A 19,993-nucleotide genomic window follows, 5' to 3' on the forward strand; every position below is an offset into this window, starting at 1 on the left:
GTAATAAAAATGTGCGCATAGATTTTTGCAAAAATTTAACAGCAAACATTTATCTCCTAACTTTTAGCATTGGAAGACTTCTGCCAGGATTATGTAAACAACACAGAGCAGACTGGCAGTGGCATTTTACACTGTCCAAGCTGCATAAACAAGAGAAGGTTCAAAGGAACATTGCAAGAACATTGAAGGTATCAATTTTTGTTTGTTTTTGTTTTTTTCCCCCCCTCCCTTAGATATAATAAGTAGGACAGCATTTGTCTCAGCTCAGGTAACTGTGGGACATGATCACTCCATTAGAAGTCATGGCTGAGGTGGATACTGCAAATAGGAAAGTATCCATTCCTTCTCAAGATGCGGGAATCAGAGGCCTGAAACTAAACTATGGAGCTTCAGATTTAAAACCAAAAGAGTAGCCTTTTTTCCACACAATGCATATTTAAATTGCAAGTCTTGTTACTATCAAACATTATGGCCATCAAAATTATAAGTAGATTAAAAAAATAACTAGACAGATTCCTGAAGAAATAGAGTATTAAATATTATCAGTCGTATGCAGACTTAAGCTCAGAAAGTCCCTGAACCAGAGATCACTGCAATCTGACAGGGAAATACTGGAGAGGGATAATCTCTTTAAGTAGCCTGTTTCATGTGCTCTTTCCTGAGGGTATATTGATGGTCATGCTCACAGATGGGCCACTGCCCCAGCCTGTGTCAGGACAGCTGTTCTGGAGCACAGGAAGTGAATGATTGATGTAAATGATGGTGACAAAAAAGTTTATGATTGGGAAGGAAGACAGGGAGAGGAGCAGAGAATTTTGCTAAAACTAGTGTTGTGTCTTCAGTGGCCTCTTTTTCTTCAGAATGGATTTTACAAGGAGCTGTGCTCCTTTTCAAGTAGCTGAAACAGCATCTGAGGGAAAACAGGTCAGGCTTTGCAGAGCTTAGGTGAGAGGCTAAGTGTGAGGTTAAAGCCTCTGGGGTTGCCAGGGGAGCTGTGTGTGGAAGAAAGGTGTTCCTGCAAGTTTTGGCAGAGAAGCCCAAATTTGTTGTAGGAGCTGATGGAGGGGCCAGCGGAAAGCTGAGACCAACAGAGAAGCACTACCACCGTGACTCTCTCAAAAGCCCGGCAAAAGCACTGTTGGCTGAAGTGTTGCAAACAGAAGAAAAGTAAGAAAACTTAAAACATGGAGTGTTATTTTCCTTTACTATGTGACTGATGTTCCAGAAAGGAAGCAACTCTCTGTGTGCCTTCTTTGTGTGTGAATCAAAGAGGTATCTGACTCACTTAACAGTTTCTTCTACTAATGGAAATGTGCTGCAGATCTGAGGTTCTGCCACAGCCAGTCAGAAGTGGTGACAGTCTAATTACCTTTCCCAATTGTTTCAAAAGTGTTCTAGTTCTTCCCAGCGAGTAACAGAGCTGCAGCCTTTGATAGAGGGATCAGCCAGTCTAAACTTAAAGGCGGAAGGGGTATGATACCAAAGTGATACTAAAGTTTTCAAAGGAAGAAACCTGGTAAAGGGATTCTAAACTTCTCTGTTATTCCATCAGCCTGCCTATTTTTCTGCTATGGAAATGTCTTCAGATGAACTCTGTACACCAGAAAGTTGCAACCTCGTTCTGGAAGGAGATTTTCATGAAAATCTAGAAGATTGGTGAGTTTGTAAATGTTATGTAGGACTAGGAGAATTGAAATAATCAAGACAGTGAAGAAGATAGGCTAGTTTCAGGGATGGATCTCATTTTGATTCTCATCAGGCCTTCAGGCTCAGTTGGCTAAGTGTTTTTTAGTGACAGAAGGAAGACGTATAGCTATATAAGACAAAAAAGAAGAAAAAAAAAAAAAATATTTTTTTTTTTTCCTGTGAGAATTTCCCCTTATACTGGTCAGACCATAGAGTCTTGTAAACATTTTTTGTTAGCAGTGTGCAATTTACTGCTTATTAAAATGCTTACAATGCTTTGGCCTCAGGTGTTTGATTCAGGATCTAATAAAGAGCTGATGATTTGTCAGGCTGTCGTTCTATGGGAAAATCAAATTCTTTTGCCTGTTGGCCATCATCTTAGTAGTGGAACCATGGTGTTTGCACAGCCTGTGATTCTGCTTCAATGAGATCTCTGCCTGGAATGTAAATCATCGTCCTCTGTACTTCTAACACATGTTTGTCAGCAAGGGCTTTTATCCTTCAGAGGGAAAGTCAGTATTTGTTGTAAAAGTACTGGCTCAATTTCACACATAAAAATTCCCAGTACTGGAAATTGTTACCATCCCATTGATGGAGAACTTCAGCACCTTTCAACCATTCCTCAAGTGACAGATACAAGGCTTTCATTTCTCTGTGTCTCAAGAGATCCCTATAGTCTAGCCTCCTATTTTCTCTCCTTCTCAGCTTGGGTTTTTTCCTTTCTCAACTTGGGTCACCCATGCTTTTGCAGTATTTTTGACTTGGTTCAGTCCCCTGTGGCTCTTCTATTTGGGAATTTGTAATGGCAATATACACAATGAACAGTAGCGTTTTTCTGTTGCAGGCACCACTGAATCTTAGCTGTGTAAAGAAATCATCCATGGAGTGAGATTTTCTCTCTCCTGAACTGGATTGCAATTGACCAACAGGTTCAAAAGCTACTGAAGGTGTGCTGGGAAGCTGGAAAGCAGATTAACATAGCAAGAACAAATAATAAGAGAAAACAGATCTTAAAATAGCAAATATCAACAAGTCTGCAGTTACTGATGCTGAATAACAATAATGTTGGTATAAGAGCATATGATCTTAAAATAGCTCAGAATTAATCTAGCTAGAAATAAGACAAAGGCTCTTAGTTGTCCTTGATGTTCTTGAACAGCCTTGCTGTAGGAGTAGTGAGAGCAAATAATCTACTCTGCTTTTCAGTGTATTTCATTTATGAATGGGCTTATACAGTGTCTGTGCCTGCAGGAAAAAAAAAAAAAAAAAAAAAAAAAAAAAAAAAAGAGAGAGAGAAAAAATCTTTTAAGTGTCTGGAAACATGATGACTTTTCTAGTGCCGTGTTCCTACCTGCCATCTATGACCCTTCAAGAAAAACATAAAATCCCTAAAAAAATGTATAGCTAGATGTCAGTCTGCTTCCCACATACTTTTTTCCCCCCAATGATGGCATCTCTTCCCTGGTTGGGGGTATCCTTTTAACATTAGTCAAGGTCTCTGCAGTTTGACCTTTACTGCCCAGATAGGCAGAAAAATTGGATCTTAGAAAAAAAATGGCTTTTGCTTTAATTCCAAAATATTGGCAGGTGGGTGGCTCTGAAGTCATCCTTCTTATGTTTACAGACAGATTTGCTGTTAAACTAACTGAACAGAAGTATCCAAGGAACCTCTCGGCACAGTTGATCAGTCATCCAAAAATTAGGACAACAGCCCAGGTACTCAGACGGGTTTGTAGGTCAGCCAGCCGATTAGAGGATTTTCCCTTCAGAGAGGTAAACCTTTTTGCAACATCAGGGCATCCACACTGTGCTGTAAGATGTGATGAGCCCACAGGGGTATTTTACACCTCCAGCTTTGGGCATATGTGTTCTCAGGTTCTTTGGCATGCTTGGAAAGGTGGACTTAAGCAAAACTCTATGGATGGTTAGGGATCTGGATTTAGAGCGGAATTAATTCTGTGGGAATAGAGCAGATCTTGCAGGCAGCTGCACCCTTCTCTGTTTTATTTCTTCCATTTCAGCTGTGCAGCTAGTTTTCCATTTTTCCGGAATTACCTTGTGTGGAGCTTCAGGTAGGCTTCCAAGGGTGAGGTGCAAAGAGGGAAGGAATGGAGACACACAAGTGCCTGGCTTGTCCTGCCCTGCCTCGCTTCCTTGCCTGCCTTACTGTCCCTGTTCTCGGACCACAGCTGGGATCCGTAGCCGGCAGGGTTGCTGAAGCTCTCCCGTTGTTCGGCAGCCCGTTGCCCCGCGGCAGCCTGGCACCCGGGCAAGGCTCAGCTGTGTCGCGGGCACGCAGGGGCAGCTGCTCCCCACAGACCTGCTCTGGCCACCAAAGGCCACCTGTGCCTGCCTGCCCAGGGCATGGCTGAGCTCCGGGGCCACGACCACTGGTGAGCCCTGCCCAGCACACACGGCTGATTAATTCATCCTGCTTGTACACGTGCAGCTGGAGAGGATGCTGTGGGCTCAGCCAGGATCCCAGGATCCTGGCCGTGAAGGGAGAGCAACAAAGCCTCTGGCCACAACACCCGTAAAACGCCCAGTGCCCCCCTCCCCCTTCATGGAAGCAGTGGCCTCGAAAAGGGGGCTTCTAAGAGGAGGGTTGGGAGGAGGGTCTCTGGGGACATTGCGGGGTTCCACTCAACGAATGCCCGCAAGGCATTCGGGCCCCAGGGGCCGAGGGGGAGCATCGGAGGCTGTGAGAGTGTTGTTCTCCACTCGCAGGCACGCTGGTGAAGGGAGCGTCGCAGAGCAGCTGCGGCTGTTAGAGCTCTACTGCCAGCTCCACTCCTCCCGATGCCATTCCTACCTCCAGGATTTTTCCCTGACTCGCAGCATCACCGTCCAAAAGTCTCCCTGGAGGAAGGTATCTGCTTGCTGGTTTGTCTCTTTATCCTTTGCCTCATCCGCGGGAGAAGGGAGGAAAAAAGCCATAAGCAATCAACTCATCTGCTTTCCCCTCCTTTTATATTTCCCCTCTCCTGCTCCCTTCCTTCTGTCAAGGGGGGTAAAATCCCCGCCTGGAAGGAGCTTTTCAAGGTCCATGCATGGACGGCAGCAAATTGGAAGAGGTGAGCAGCCGAGAGAAGATGTGAGAGCTGGAAGGGCCGTGCCGTGGGAGTGGTCCTTGCTTTGTGTGCAAGTGAAGCAGTGAGTGTGCAGCCTCCCACTCCGGGTGCATCTTTTTTTGGATGCTGTGTAGTTCCCTGTGTGAAATGCTTTTTTGGCTAAAAGAAGAAGAGATGTCACATCAGGAGCTCACCCAGCGACTGACTACGGTTATCACCCATGTGGGTAAGGCATCTTTATTTTTCTTCTTACTACATTTGTGTGGATTCGGGGGCCCTGCTCCCCCAGGAGGTGCCGCTGCCTTTGTGTGACAATATCACACCTGTGCGTGAAACAGGAGCCATCAGCACACTGTGAATCCCTGGCTTTTGGCAATTATACAGCCTTTTATTGACGGTTTGTTTTTCAAGCATGTTTTCTCTGAAAAGCAGGAACAGTAAGAGCAGCGTGTCCTACCTGTGAAGTGATCTGTGTAAAATACTCGAGCACAGTTCTTGCAGGAGGTGATGGAGAAAAGGGGGTGTGGGAGGATGCTGGAGCAACAGCAGAGCTTATGTGCGGTTCATTTGCTTTTGATGCCAGAATAGCAGCTCACTCTCAGACAATCTTTTCGTGGCCTTTGCTGTTGCAGGATTTCTAGAAGGTGCTAGGTCAAGGACAGGATCTCAAAAGCTTTTCCCTCTGTCAGGCTTGATTTTACTGTTTTTAACATTCAAATGCCAGTGAATACAGGTGAGGCCGTATGCTTTGCACTGACATTCTTATCCATCTGAGCTGCATACCCACCTGCTGGCATTGGGGACTGCATGACCAGGAACTAGGAACCTGAAACTAGCAAGACAATAGGAGATGCTGGTGATTAAAATATCAGATGAGAAAAGCTTTTGTGACCCTTTTTTGTTACCTACGCTTGAGTTGAAGCAGATTGCAGCTGTGTTGCATCACATAAATAGAACATTTTTAGTTGAATTGCATAGGAGCGAATTTTATAGCTGTCAGTGTTTGCAATGGATTGTGTGCTGTGAATGCCAGAGATGTTGTACAGGTTCCTGAAATGCCTTTGTCATTGGCTTTGTTCAATCTGTATATTAAACAGAATGTGACCAAAAATTGACTTTTAGAGAATATGTAAGTAAGGTTATAGACCAACATTATTCTTTGGTTTGATATTAGCTACGGCAGCTGAACTAAATTTAATAGAGCACATGCAATCAGTATCTTGCCTAAAGAAATAGCACAAAAGCAGATTCAGAGTCAATAAAATATTTAAGGCCAGGCCCCATCTCTCCAAAATTTTTCCAGGATAACCTCAGCAGGAGCTTGGTTCAGAAGAGAGTATGATTGCCAGGAGAGCTTGCAGCCACCGGCTCTTTGACCCAGTAATGCCAACATGAATTGCTTTGCAATTGTGCAAATTCAGATTGACATGAAGTCACATGAATTCACATTTTTTAATGAAGATTTGGAATTTAATATGAGGCTTTTTTTTTTTTTTTTAAGAGTATTTCATATTTCAGGAGAGCCAAAAAGATTTGTATGTCTTCTGGTTTTCATGTTAAACTCAATGCAGGTCCCCATCATCCATATTAAGGACTCTCCTTGATATCACAAGGGATTTGTTAGAGGTAACATAGCATTATGTTACCTACTGTGTAAAATACTGTTGTCTAATAGGAAGTCATTCTGGACCCTGGAAATGTTGATGAACCTTTCCCCTGCTCTCTGCTAAATTCAAGAGCGGTTTTTGGGTCATGATTCTGATGCTAGAGAGTCTTACTTCTTTTCTGGAGGTCAACCAGCAGGCCAGACCTCAGGAGAGGAGCAAAGGTCACAGATGTTGGTGTGTTTTTCATTCCACATTGAGACAAGGGCCTAGCTGATCAGTTTCCATCATGGAAGGATAATCCCACCATTTCCCCAGCCATTAGAAACCTACAAATCAGACCCTACTTGTGGAGTCAGCCTGCCTTTTTGTAGGCAGAGTTCATTTTTTATTGAATCATGTAAGTGGTAAAAACAGTTGTGCAAAAATGGAAGAAAGTAACATTAAAACATTTGTTATTGGCTGAAGGAAGAACATTTCTTCCAAACCCATGATGATGATGCACCATGTTTATGAATCACATGTTGTAACATGGGTGCCTTAGCTGAATCAGCAGTTGCTTATTGGGAGAATAATTCCTGGGAAGCTTCTCTTGTATGTTCATTGGGAATTTTTACAGCTCCAACAAGTGAAAGGGCTCTCAGCCTTAGCAAACCGAGGGGATCCCTGGCCATTTATTGTGTTTACCATTTTTACAACCCTCACCCTCATATTGCCACTTGGACTGGTGGGATTCAAACTCTCTAGAATGTAGCCAGCTCTTGGGTGAGAGCACAGCTCCCAGCCCATCCAAGAGCAGGAGAGAAAAAAATTATTCACAGAATTTGCAAAATTGCAAACAATAACTTTATGGGAATGTTAAAAAGAAAGACCTTTACGTTTTACCCTTATGGGATCATTTGGGTCATTGTGAAGTAATGACACACCATTTTATTTTTAATGTGTCAATAAGAGTGTCACATTGTTAATTGCCTGGGGCTCAACTTATCTGTCCTGGGCAAAAGCTTTCATCCCCCATTAGCTGACTCATGTTTTGTTGCACAGTTCATGTGCTAGCAAAAAAAGCTTCTTATCCTGCTGCAGACTTCATGCATACAGTACCTGCCTCACCTGGGCTAGAATCAAAGCTCTGAAGGTATTTTCCTGCTCCACAGTAGCTCTTTTAGCTTGGTACTTTTCTAGTACAAACCTGCATGGTCGCACATCTTCCAACAGTGTGAAACAACAAAGGACCAAATTAGATCTCTTAAATAGCCCTGTGCTCCCTCAGCCTCCCTGGGATTAATCCCGACTGTCCTGGTGTGGGTGAGGTAAAGGGGTCACCACAGGTGCCTAGGACAGGAGTAGTTTGTGAATGCTAACAGGCTTTCTGCTTACTATCTGAGATTTAGCAGCAACACTACCCAATCTTGTTACCAAAACTGCGTCAAGAGCCTTTTTTAAATTTACCCTACTTTCACTGAACTTGTTTGTTGGGAGGTGTTGGGGAAACACTCATCAATTTTGGAAAATGCATGTCCTTTGGGTAGGTGGGCACGTGGCAGCTCTTCTGTGGTGGGGAGGGAGGAGCTTTGCAGGATGCCATGCCTGGTGCCGACGGCAGGATTGTTTGCCTGTGGGAACACGTACAGCTCTTCCAGCCTGCAAAGCCCACAGGAATACGCTTTTGTGCTCTCACTACCCACCCACGCTTGGCAGCTGGCCCCCGGAAGTCTGATGCCAGCTTTGCTGTGTGTGGGCAATGTTCTGGGCACAGTCGTGCACACAAGCACCTCCACCCAGTGCCCCATTTTCCGCAGATTTTTTTCTTAAAATGATTTTATGGTAGGATGGAGCTGCCAATGTGAACGTGCCAGAACCAATGTGAGCCGTCTCAAAAGGCCAGGAGCCTTAGCTCCTCTCTTGCCAATAAAGAATTCCACAGCACGTGGGAGATGGGGTTTTGTTTGGGGCTCCCCTTAATTCTCAATGAAATTGTAAGAGTTCCTTCCCCTCAAGTGTTAACTGGACCCAGATGAGCTGACTGTCAGTGTCCCTGGTAGGAGAGGCACTGATGTGAAATTGCAGAAAGCACTACACTGCACAAATGTTACATACAAGAAATAAACCCACACATTTGTATCAGCTTTTATCTGATTTTACACACTTGTATTTCTCCAGTCTCTCATTTTTATGAGAAAAAAGCGAACAAAAAGGAATTTAAACAACTTGATGGAAATCAAAGGGAAAGTCAGTGAATGAACTTAGTTTAGGAGTGACATGTCTGGACTTAAAATTCTTATCTGTTAACGATGGTATGTCAATTCCCATCACTTTTGGCTTAACCACAGAGTTGAGGAGCAGTGTAAAATACCTGTGTGTGTGAAGAAAACTGTGTTATAATTTGAGGCAGGAAGTAAAGGATGATACTGCATCTACCTGACTGTGTGAGAGGAATTTAGGTCAACAGAATGGAATAACCCGAGCTGGCACTTGTCCGAAGCCAGTGGCTAAGCATCACAAGTCACAGAATCTGCTTTATGCTACAAATCCACAAATAATCTAATATGTCACAGCTGGACAGACAATTGCAATGTTTCTGATATGTGTCTGTGGACATCAAGGACACAAAAAAGGGATATTTTAAGAAATTAACTTTTGAGGTACCATATTAAATAGGCCCTTTGCTACTCCTATGCAAGGGCTTAAATCAAATCAAATTCCTCTGCAACATAAAATTCTTGCCTTTGTTTTAGAGCATTCATGCATTTCAGGAACTCTTTTTGAACCACAGATTCTGAGTCTCTGTCCTACTTAGGGACAGAAGGGGAAACTGGTCTTTTCATTGACCACAGCACACCAGATTTCCTCACCCAGAAATAATATACAGGCATGGGAGGGCATTTATCACTACATTCCTAATGAAATATGACAATAGAAAACTGCAGAAAAATTAGTTTGCTAAATTTACTTGGGATCTCATGCTTATGAGAAATGGTAGGTTGAAGTTTCCCCATTAACCTAATTCTGTAGAAGAATTGAGCTTTAATCATGTTATCTGCATTTTTATCTCTGTACCCCATTAAAGGTTTTGAACTGTTGGCCAATTTTTTACCAAACTTGCTGAAGTGACAAAGGTCAAAAACACTGAGTTCATGCCAAAGTAGTATAAAAGTAGTATCTGAAGAAAAAGATGAAAATAGTGAAGACAAGGGAAATAAGCTCATTCTATTAGACCTCAGAGATTCCATGTAGGAGGGTGGAATGTGGGAAAGGAGAGATAACAGTAATTTATCTTTTTTAGTTTCACTGCTTAAAAAAAGCTACTTGTTTACTTTTTTTTCCTAGATCGTGGTTATTAATTTTACCACATTCTATATGGCCTATTCTGTGCAGCTGTTTCACTGGAAGCTGTTTAGTAAGGAACTGTTTAAAAGTGTTTTGCTATTGCTGCAAATTTTGTATCTATAAAAAGTGGAAACTAAGCTCTCACAGAAATCCATGAAAAATGTGCAGATGTGCCTGGTGCACTTTCCAAGATGTAGAATATTGCAAGTCCCACAGACTTGTTTAAAGCACACATTCTAACCTGGTTTGCAGAGACATTGTCAGAAATAAAAAATATAAGAAACTGCTATGAATTGGGATCCAGAACACTAGTTTGTCTCAAGGCAAAATATTTATGTGATGATTTGGCCTCATGTGCAGGCAGATAGAGGTGACTAAAGAGCCTCCCAGAAACAGTAGCATGCATTAAGGCTGCTTCAGTTTCAGGAGAGAACAACTCAGAAATATTCCTCTTCTACATTCCATCTTTTACTTTAGGTGAATACTTTTTCATATGGGATGTCATCCTGGCATCCTTGACACAATTTAAGAATAACCTTGCAATATCCAGGTGTGATACTATTACTAATTTCTTTCAGAGCAGAGTGCCCTAAGAAGAGCCATGCAGAGCCCCGAAGTATTGAAAGGCTGCTTACAGCCCTGCTTTCTCATTCGTTGATACCCTCCCCAAAAGTGGCTGTTACAACCTAAGCTTTCATTCTCATGCCAGTAAGAGACCAGGATGCTGGGGAGAAAAGGGAATAGGAGTTGCTATCCACCATCTGCTTGCTTCAAGGTTTTGACACTTTCTACTTACCCATGTTGTGATGGCAACTGTTGGAGACAGGGAACTAGGCTGGATGGAACTGAGGTGTGATCCAATCTGTCACTCTCTAAGTCACTCTCTCTTTCCAAAGCCTCTGCATTGCTGCTGTTAAATCTAATGCTTAGCACTCTCCCTCTGTCCTTTATTTTCTAATCTACCTCAGTAATGACTTGTAGGTGTTCATTTGTTAGCATGGAGGAAATTAGTTAACACGGAAGAAAATTAGTAAAGGAAAGTCAGGTGGCAGGATCCAAGTTTAGCTGTTAGTAGTGGTGATTCCTATGGTCCTTTCCACAGCTGTGCTTGCTGGATACCAGGTCCTGTACATCCTTAGAAGCTCTGCTGGCTTCCACAGTTCATTTTTACTGCCTGGAAAATACTTGGGACTTAAATGTGTTATTCCAGGATACATGCTTCAGCTGAAAGGAAGTCTGTCTGCTGTTTGGGTCAGCTCTTCTTGTGATTTTCCTCCTATGTTTCAGGCCTCTATTTCAGACAAAGTTAGCCCTCTATTGGCAGTTTTAGTGGAGCAGAAAGCAGAAACCTCTGACTTCCAGAGCAGCCTCTTGCTAACACTATGTCATAGTCTTTTGTTGGGTCCTGGTTGTTTTTTGGGGCGTTTGTTTGGGCTTTTTTGGATTTTTTGGCACATTTTTATTTTTTGAGGGTAGGGAGAGGGTTGGCTATCAAATAACATTTTTTTTTAAAAAAAAGAATGAGGTAGTTTAGGTCAAAAGCAAGGGAAAAATCACAGCAGCATTCAATGAGCTAGTCAGACTGTGGCACTTCCCAGTCTGCTCTTAAACACTCCAGGGCAAGCCCTGGGTTATCTGGAAGGAGGAAGTGGGAGGAATCTCCAGGGTGAAGCAAGTGCAGGAGGTTTCCTCCTGTGTGAGGTCTCTGAGTCAGGCACAATGAGATGCCGATGCTGGCAGAAGTCATTACTTGCTAACAGGGCAGGCTGTAGTGACCATTCTGCGTTGCTAAGGCCCAAGCTGAAAAAGCAAATAGGATCAAAAGGAGGCAGAGAGGAGCCCCTGTCTGTTTCCATCTCTGTGGCAGAGGGGAGCTCAGATGGCCTCACTGCAAATTAAACTAAGCTGACATCTATCACATTGTCTGGCAGCTCATTAAATACAAGGGCCTTTTTCCACCTCTTGTCTCATCTTTTATTTAATTCCCTTTTCTCGCCTTCCATATGGTGCCTGAATCCAAGAGTTTCCCTGAGAGGACATCTCCCTGAGGGAAACAGGATCAGGATTTGGGAAGGTACTTGCAGCAGCAGGTCATCTCAGTGAGTAGAAAATAAGCTAGAGCAATTCCATTGCTGTCACTCTTTTCCCTCTTCTGTACCACATTTGGGGCTTCTTTTACTCCCAAGGCTAGACTTAGTGTTTGATCTAGAATGAACTTTTCTGAATGGGGCCCAGGTGACTACTAAAATAATTTTGACATCACAGTGTCTGGTACATGACATTATAGTCCTGTCTGTGTGTTTTCTCGTGTTCTTCAGAGCTAGGCTTGTGGTCAAGTGTTTGGGAGAAGAGCAACCATGTATCTTTTGTGTTAAGGCTGTGCTTTAGCCTGCTGGCCAGGCTGCTTGTACCTCCCTTTAGAGCTCAGCACGGTAACATCTGGATTGCTCCAGGTGGCCAGTAGGTCAATGACTGGGAGTAATCAACGTTCTCTGCAAAGCTGCCTGATCCTGCTCACGTGAGAAAATGTTGGGAGAGAGAACATGGCACATGGATTACTGCTAATCAGTGACTCACACTAACCAGTGCAGCAGATGCTGCCAGAACTGGAAACCAAGGAGCAGAAGGGAGACAGGGTGAAGAAACAGCCAACTCTTAAATGCATAGATGGAAAAAAAATCAGTTGCAAAAATCGGAGCAAAGGACAGCAGGCTCCACTTTGGTGTGAGGACAAATGTGTAGAGGACAATTGGGTTGAGATCACTGTATCTTCAAGCTCCACTGTCATGTAAGCACAACACAGATAGCATCTGTGAGTCCAAAAGCATAACTGTCTCTGAGGAATGATTGAACTCAAGTACTGGAGGAGAGCCATGGCCAGCATGTGAACTCAGGCTGGTAAAGTCTGAAGCAACAGCATTCTTTCAAGGGTGAAATACATTACATTTATATGCACCTACCTCTTGTTATTTGTAGTGTAATGTTGCAGAAGGCTGGTGCCTTTTCAACAGAGGCCTGCAAATAATTGTGCATTAATGAATTATTCTGAATATAATTCTGCATTCATCCTGTTTTCTATTAGAATATTCCCTGCAGCGTAGTATGGAATGAAGTCCTGAACTGAGACAGAAAATCATAAATTCCCATGGACCCTAGGATTTAGTTTATGAGGCTGCTGTGTTCTGTCTCTGTCTTTTCTAGCCATTGCAGGGACCTGACAGTACAGTACAATATCCCCCAAAAAAGGCCAGAGGAAAGACAGACTACCAGAATCAATAATGCATGCTGTCATGAAATTATTTTCTATTTTGTTTGCCAGAACAATACATGTACAGCCGCCCTCCAGCTCAAAACCAGCTTTACACCTCCTGTGCATGGTATTTGGTGTGTTCTTGAAAATGTATTGTTCCAAAATCACTGCTGTCATGACCTTTGAGTGCTGAATCTTTTGGGCAGTCAGGAGCTAAACAAGCACAGCCAAAGTACTGAGTGTCTGTGCCTTCATGGAGAGTGCTACTCATTTCAGTATCATTACTCTGCCTGTCTCAAAGGTGGATTGTGCCCATGGTTTGGCTCCAGTATAAGTTTCTACCATCCCATAGTAGCTCTCCTGCTCTGAGCAAATGGGGGCTTGTTTGGCCCTTCAAGGTAGCCAGCCCAGATCTCTTTTGTATCTGCAGAGCTCCCCTGATTCCAGAGGCACATGAATGCAAGACAGATGAAGTTCTCTGGGGACTCAGTTGCACTAAGTTCAGGACTATTACAATGAATGCAAAGCTGACTCTATGGAAGTTTAAACAGAGACACAAAGGTCCTTTTTGGAATGTTAGTCTGATGTTACTTTGATTTTAAAAGTCACTGATTCCTGACCTGGATTACTCAAGCATGGGAGTAAAGGTTAAATTTCTGCAGAAGCCAAAATCCTTTGAAACATTGCAAAGAGGTGATGGGAAATGATCTGTCATCAATATTACAACAAAGTGGCTCTGATCCAGGAGTTGCAAAGAGCTTTTTATTTCTGTGTGAGTATGGGGAACTGCTGGTACTCAGTACTCCATGGGACCAGATATTTTTGTCTGAGTGCACTCAGCTGTAGCTGACCCAGCTGTAGCCTCTGCTGCAAATAAGTATAAGGGGCAGCACAGAATTCGCACCTTCTGTCAGCATTATCTTGGGTTCATATGGGGTTCCTGAGTTAGTTTGTCAGAGCTCAAGGAAAGCCAGGCTGAGAGGATCTGGATTCAGATTCCCCACATATGTGAGTGCAACCTGGAATCTCTGTGCATCCAGTTACCTCCATCTGTGTCTCAAGGATCTTGGATGGAAACCAGCAGCTCTTATCCTGAGACTGTTAGTGCATCTACCCGTATCACCTAATGCGTGAGCACCCCAATAGTACTACAGTGAGGCTGACATAGTATCAATCCATATATTAACACCGTAAGTTACAGAATTCATATGCGAAAGGCTGGATCTGCCACTTCCACACTGCAGACTGTTGCCCCGGGCAACGAGATATGAGGGGCTGCACGCCATTTAGCTCTTGCTTCCTGAGATATGAGGGGCTGCACGCCATTTAGCTCTTGCTTCCTCTGCCTGACCGGGAGCTGTGTGATTTCCAGTTTCCCTTGGGCAATGAATTGTCTACAGCTGGCCCCAAGTACAAGAGCAGTTATCTGCAGTTCCGAGACATAAATACAAGACAAACAATGCTGATGTACAGCATTGTGGGCTGCCTGGCAACAGCTGCTGATAGGATCTGACTCTCCTCTTACATGCCTTGAGCTCCAGAGATTTTGTAGGAGTTACTCACGTTTTAACCGGAAAACCACTTCAGGTTCAATGTGAAGAGTTGAAGAAAATCTAAAACCGGAGGGAGTGTTTTTCAGCATTTCAGTAGAGTGACTTTTGCCTTTAAATTCCAAGACCCATAAAAATTTTAGCTATGCAGAGGTAGGCAACTAGCCCACAGTTACCAGTCCATCTCCAATTATTATGACTACAATATCTCTAGTTTAATCATAACTTTCCAAGGATGTGCACATACTGACAGACAGGTATCAAGGAAAGAACTGCAGCAAACACACACAGCTCTAGTAGCAATGATAAATAGAAATTAGATGGTTTTGAGGTGAGAAGTTTGAATATGCTGCCTATTAGTCATATATGTTACGACTTTAACACTTCAAAGACATTTTTATCTGGTATGGATTTTGTATTCTCACCAAATTGCTGTGGCTAGAATTACTATCAGGAGAGTTTGCTTCTTGTTGTCAATCAATAATCCTTCACCTAAAAAAGCGTGATGATAAATATTTCCCCTCTTTGAGTCTGAAGTTCACTGTTATCCATTACACTTTAGAGGTTAAAAGGTCTCTGAAGCCAAGGCCTAATTCTTGATGGGATCAATATTGGTGTTTGCAGCATAAAAGCCAAAGCTGATGACATACATAGGAGCCATACTATTGATCTTGCAATATCTAGAGAAAAGGTTATTTCAAACTGAAATAGCGGTGGCCTTAGCATGACCCTGAGCTGTAAGCAGGTGCATAATTGATCAGAGAGCTCTCAGCAGTTACATGCCAGTTGTTGGTGCAGGAAGGTTCCTGGGAAAACTTGATTAATCCTTGTTATGGTGATCAGCTTATTTTGTGAAAACAGAATTCCTATTTTTTAAATGAGGTATTCTGAACTATTCTCACCATTTCATCTGTCTCAGATATTTGTGCTGTTATCTGTGTCTAATCTCTTCCCCTTCCACATTGATGAAACCAGGAAAGGCTTCACAGCTGGCTTTGAAGTCACAGTTCAGTTTGAGGTAAACTTTTTAGTAATTTTTGTTGATAACTCATAAAAATCCATCTTCCTGGTTTTGTTTTCAGCTGGGGGAGAGTGCAGTTTCAGCAATGTGCAATTGTCATTTTGGATCATGTTGAATTACACTCTGGCTATACAGCAGAGCCTTGTGCATAATTTTATCCTGAATGGCAGCAGAGAGCTGGCAGCAAGTGCCCTGTGAGGAGCAGAACTGCTTGGACAGAGCAAAGAGGAGCTTGTCAGTCTCATTTTGTGCCCATTCTACCCCAATATCTGCAGCAGCAGCTCTGTATAGGCCACACACTGCCTGCTCTACTCTCCCCTTCAGAGCTGAGATGTCAGTATTGTGTGAGGCTTTCCCTGTCCAGCAACGGGAAGGAGAAATGAAACACAAGCAGTCATCCCCTGAATCCGCTTTCCAGCCGGATAGCGGAGCAGGGCTGCTGCCTAGGGAAGGGGTGTGTGCGTGTGCTCGTCTCAGGAAGAAGTTGTACCACAGCAGCCTCCTTCTCCGCGGGGGAAAGGGCAGCAGAGGGCACAGCGGCGCCGTTTGACACCGCAGGTTCCACTGCCCCGGACCCTCAAGGATAGGGCCAGACCCTTCTCGGATCAGCTGAAAGGCAGGGTGGTACAGAGCTGGGCAGAGGAGCCTCTCTCCTTCAAACCGCTTTTCCAAGCCATGTGATGGCACTGCCGGGTTTGGTACCCAGGAGCTGCTCGCCTTGGCTGGAGAGATCCAGGCGCTCCCAGCGCCGCCTGTTTGCGGAGGAGCCGCGGGAGAGCGCGGGATGGGGACCCGCTCCCTGCCCAAAGGGACCCGCTCCCTGCCCAAAGGAACCCGCTCCCGGCCCAAAGGAACCCCCTCCCGGCCCAAAGGAACCCGCTCCCTGCCCAAGAGGGACCCGCTCCCTGCCCAAGGGGGACCCACTCTCTGCCCAAGCCCCGCAGAACTGGCGCATCTCCCCGCTCCTGCGGCAACAGCATCAACATGCTAAGTGCTGACAGCACTAATTCAGAGAGAACCGAGGTCACCAGAGATAAACAGTGAGATGGGGGCTGAACATTTGAAAATTCTCTGTTAAAGCTTTTCATCCAAACTGGATTATACTATTGGAGGACATCACTTGACTACATGTGTGCTATTCTTGATCTTTTTAGGAATAGTATAAGTTTCACGTAAAGTATAGGAAAGCCTAATGTTATAACAGCTTCTCTTTCAGCAAATATGAGAATCTGTCGTGATTTTGGTAACTTGATTAAACACTACAGAAGTTATTAAAAGTCTTAAATATCTTCCAGCAAATATAAAACCTAGGAATATACCTTACAGAAAAATAAGACTGGCATTAGTATGTCCATTCTCATCCCCCAGAGAGCTGTCCTACAATGCTCGAGCAAAGATGGAGACATTCTAATGATATATTAAGTCTAAATTAATCTAGCAAGCCTAAACTGCAGGTCAGGAACAGCAGAGAAACCAGCTGAAAACAGCATCACCTACAGCATAAGGGGAAGGGACTGGGGACCTTCCTAAATGCAGTAGCTGAAGCACTGAGTAGAGGATGTGTCAGTGGAAGCCTCAGGTAAGAATGCTCTGCAGTTCAGGCTGACTGATGTACTCAGGACCCTGACTCCATGCTGCTGCCAAATGCAAAATATTTTCTCAACAGAGCTCACATGCTCTAAAATACCCAGCCCGTCCACTGCCAGTGCTGATATTTGGGATCAGTCACTGAGCCTGATTTTAAAACTCCTGGTTCTGTTTTTATTTTAGTCAATTAGTTCATTCTTAGCAGTTTTAGTTCAGCAGCCTTCACTATGAGACCTGCTGATCCTGAATGTGTGCATAGTAGTAATTAGACTGATACAAATAATGTTGCAAAATCTTAATGAGCAGAACTCTTATTTTAAATTCAATGTTGGAAAGATGGGGATATCTACAAATGGTATAAAATAGCATTGAGAAATGCTCTATATGCTATGCTTAAGGCTACAATCAAGAAAGTGATATTTCTTAGTGTGTTAGTAGGTATTTCTTTATTTCCTAGCTTTACTTCAGTAATTGCAATTGATCTTAGACAAACTGTATGAACTCCTTGGGATTCAGTTCCCAGATGAAGAATTTTTTCCTTATGTTTCATTATAGGTATTACAATTTTAAAGTTCATTGGTGGGTTCTTAGAATGCTTCTGATACCATTAAAAATATTGTATTTTTTTGTTTGTTTCACAATTGATTGCTATTCTTGAAGCAAGTATATTTAAACAAGAGACAAGAAAATATTATGTAGAGTTATGTGCATTTATGCTACAAAGGAGCAGCAAAGCAGTGGTTAAAGACAGGGTAAAACTATTGTTAAGCCAATTCAAAGGGCTCTCAAGCCAGTGGGAGATGTGTGGATATATGCTTTTAGCACATTCTTACCCATTTTTAGGCTTCTGTGGGGCAAAGCTTTCGGTGAAATTATTCCTTTCCCCACAAGCTTTCTTCAAAGGGTTCTCAGATGCATACTCAAATATATCTAAGCAAAAATATTATTCTTAAACTGTATCCTTTTATTGGCAATTAGAAAGGAAATAGTCTATTTCATGGGAGTAACAATTTCTCTGTCGTGCCGGAGTGTTCAGCTGAGAATCACTGGAGAAGTACAAAGCATTATTTAATGCTCTGTGCCATGAAGCGAACTTATGCCTACTGGGACTAAGGTCCATAAACGAGTGTGGGATTTAGATACATTTTATTGAGTTAATCTTTGCTGTCAGCAGAAAACATTTGTAATGGGGTTTCCTGACAGACAAAAGAGCAATTTTTTATCTCATCAGAACATTGCGCCACTTAGCTTTAGGCAATTTAAGTCCATGGTGCTGTTGAAGTGAAAGCGCTGTCCTTATTTCATGTGGGCTGGAGGTCTAACCTTGTGCAGAAAATGCTCAGCACCTCCCAGCATGTGAATGCTGCATGTGGGACACTTGGAGTTGTCAGGGAAGGTCTTTGTGCCTTAGTGTAATGTTGCAGAGAAACCTTTGTGCTGCTTCCTGTAGGAAAAGTTCACTCAGGTGCAGCTCCATGCTCTTTCTGCACCTGAAGCTGACTTACAGATGTCTTTTTTTGCTGTGTGGGCATACTTGCCTGTTAATATAGATCCATGAATAATTTTAGTCTTGGTATGAAAGGAAATGAGGCTTTCATGCTCATGCTTTTTCTGTCTTAGCTGGCCCCTTTCCATATGATTTCAGCAGCTCTTGCCTGGTTTTGACAAAGGATTGAAACTCTTGGTTTCCTGTAAATTTATCCTATTTACATATTCGAGATTGGGTATGGTGACAAAACCCAATAATTGTGCTGGCTGAGGAGGAAAGGGAGAGGATGGGGGGTGTGGTTGTGTGTGGTAATGTCTTGCCTTGCAGTGCCTGTGTGTGGTGCAGTGCTGCAGGTGGGGAGAGGTGAAGGAAGTGCACACATGGTGCACACTGGTACATGTGCTAGCAGGTTATCCATACCTTTATCTTCCTGCTTCACACCGGGTTTCGTGTGACTTGGGAAATCACCCTGTAGATTGTGTCTTTCTAGAACTTTTAATCTGTTACAGCTGGTGGCTTAGAGACAAAGCTGGGCTGGGAATGGTGCAGGGGTTCAAGCTGTGGGTGGACATGAGGAAGGAACAGCACTGCAGTATAATGCACTGAGCAGGACAAATTCCTGTTACCTGGTTGTAGGTGTGTGCCAGCATCCAGCTCTTCTGAGTGGTTGAAATTGTGGACGAACACAGAGGAGAGTGTTCCAGCCTCTCATTTGCTGGTGCTCAGCACAGAGAAACATCTGTGTGGCCAGGTCCTTCAGGACAGACCTCTGGTTTCTGACAGCAGTCTTGGCCTGGGGAAAAAAAAGAAGGTGTACTTCACAATTGCCAGAGCAGGAAGAATAACTCCTCTGACTGATTTTATCCTCAGTTCCCTAGATGAACACAAGCCCTGCCCTGAGGATGTTAAAGGAGTGCGTTTGGTGTGTATCTGCCAGCTGAGAGCCCAGTCAGGCGAAGCAGTGTCTAGGAAAGTCTCTACAAGAGCTTTTTTTTCCTTGTGGACTGCACAGAGTGGCTGAGTGAACCTCAGTGCACAGGCAGGCAGACAGGGATAAATCAATAGTCCCTAAGGCCCAATCTCCTGCCCCTTGTGGTAACTGATGTTGAGTGCTTGAGAGATGGCAAGAAAACATTGGAAAGGCCTTTACTGTACTTTGTAATGTGAGAAGCTCTTTCTTCCTGTTCTGCTAACATTTGGCATGTGTCCAAAAGCCTGGAGTATCAACAGCCCTTGTGATGCTCACAGATGCTATTTTTATCTCTGTGTCTTTCTGGTTCTCCTTTATGTATTTCAAGTTATGAATTGCAAGCAAAAAAAAAAAGCTCTTTCCATCAGGGAATGTGCACAGCTGCTCCTCAGGGAAAGAAGCTGTCCTGATGGTCTTGGCTGCATGTATCCAGCAGCT

At 43.5% G+C, this 19,993-nt stretch overlaps 1 protein-coding gene across 2 annotated transcripts in view; it reads left to right on the forward strand.

Moving 5' to 3' along the window:
• The first annotated feature begins 4,402 nt into the window (after positions 1 to 4,402).
• The window catches only part of MCF2L2 (MCF.2 cell line derived transforming sequence-like 2), a 159,565-nt gene continuing 143,974 nt past the window's right edge, over positions 4,403 to 19,993 (forward strand). The window contains exons 1-2 of one of the 2 annotated variants that reach the window (XM_040073952.1): positions 4,403 to 4,555; positions 4,693 to 4,983. In XM_040073952.1, coding sequence (XP_039929886.1) covers positions 4,881 to 4,983 — 103 coding nt within the window. In that variant the 5' untranslated portion in view covers positions 4,403 to 4,555; positions 4,693 to 4,880. Of the gene's footprint in view, positions 4,570 to 4,692; positions 4,984 to 19,993 lie in introns of both variants that reach the window. The other variant, XM_040073953.2, reaches the window with a different exon arrangement.

This window comes from Hirundo rustica, chromosome 10 (genome assembly GCF_015227805.2).
Source record: "Hirundo rustica isolate bHirRus1 chromosome 10, bHirRus1.pri.v3, whole genome shotgun sequence".
NCBI classification, from domain to species: Eukaryota; Metazoa; Chordata; class Aves; order Passeriformes; family Hirundinidae; genus Hirundo; species Hirundo rustica.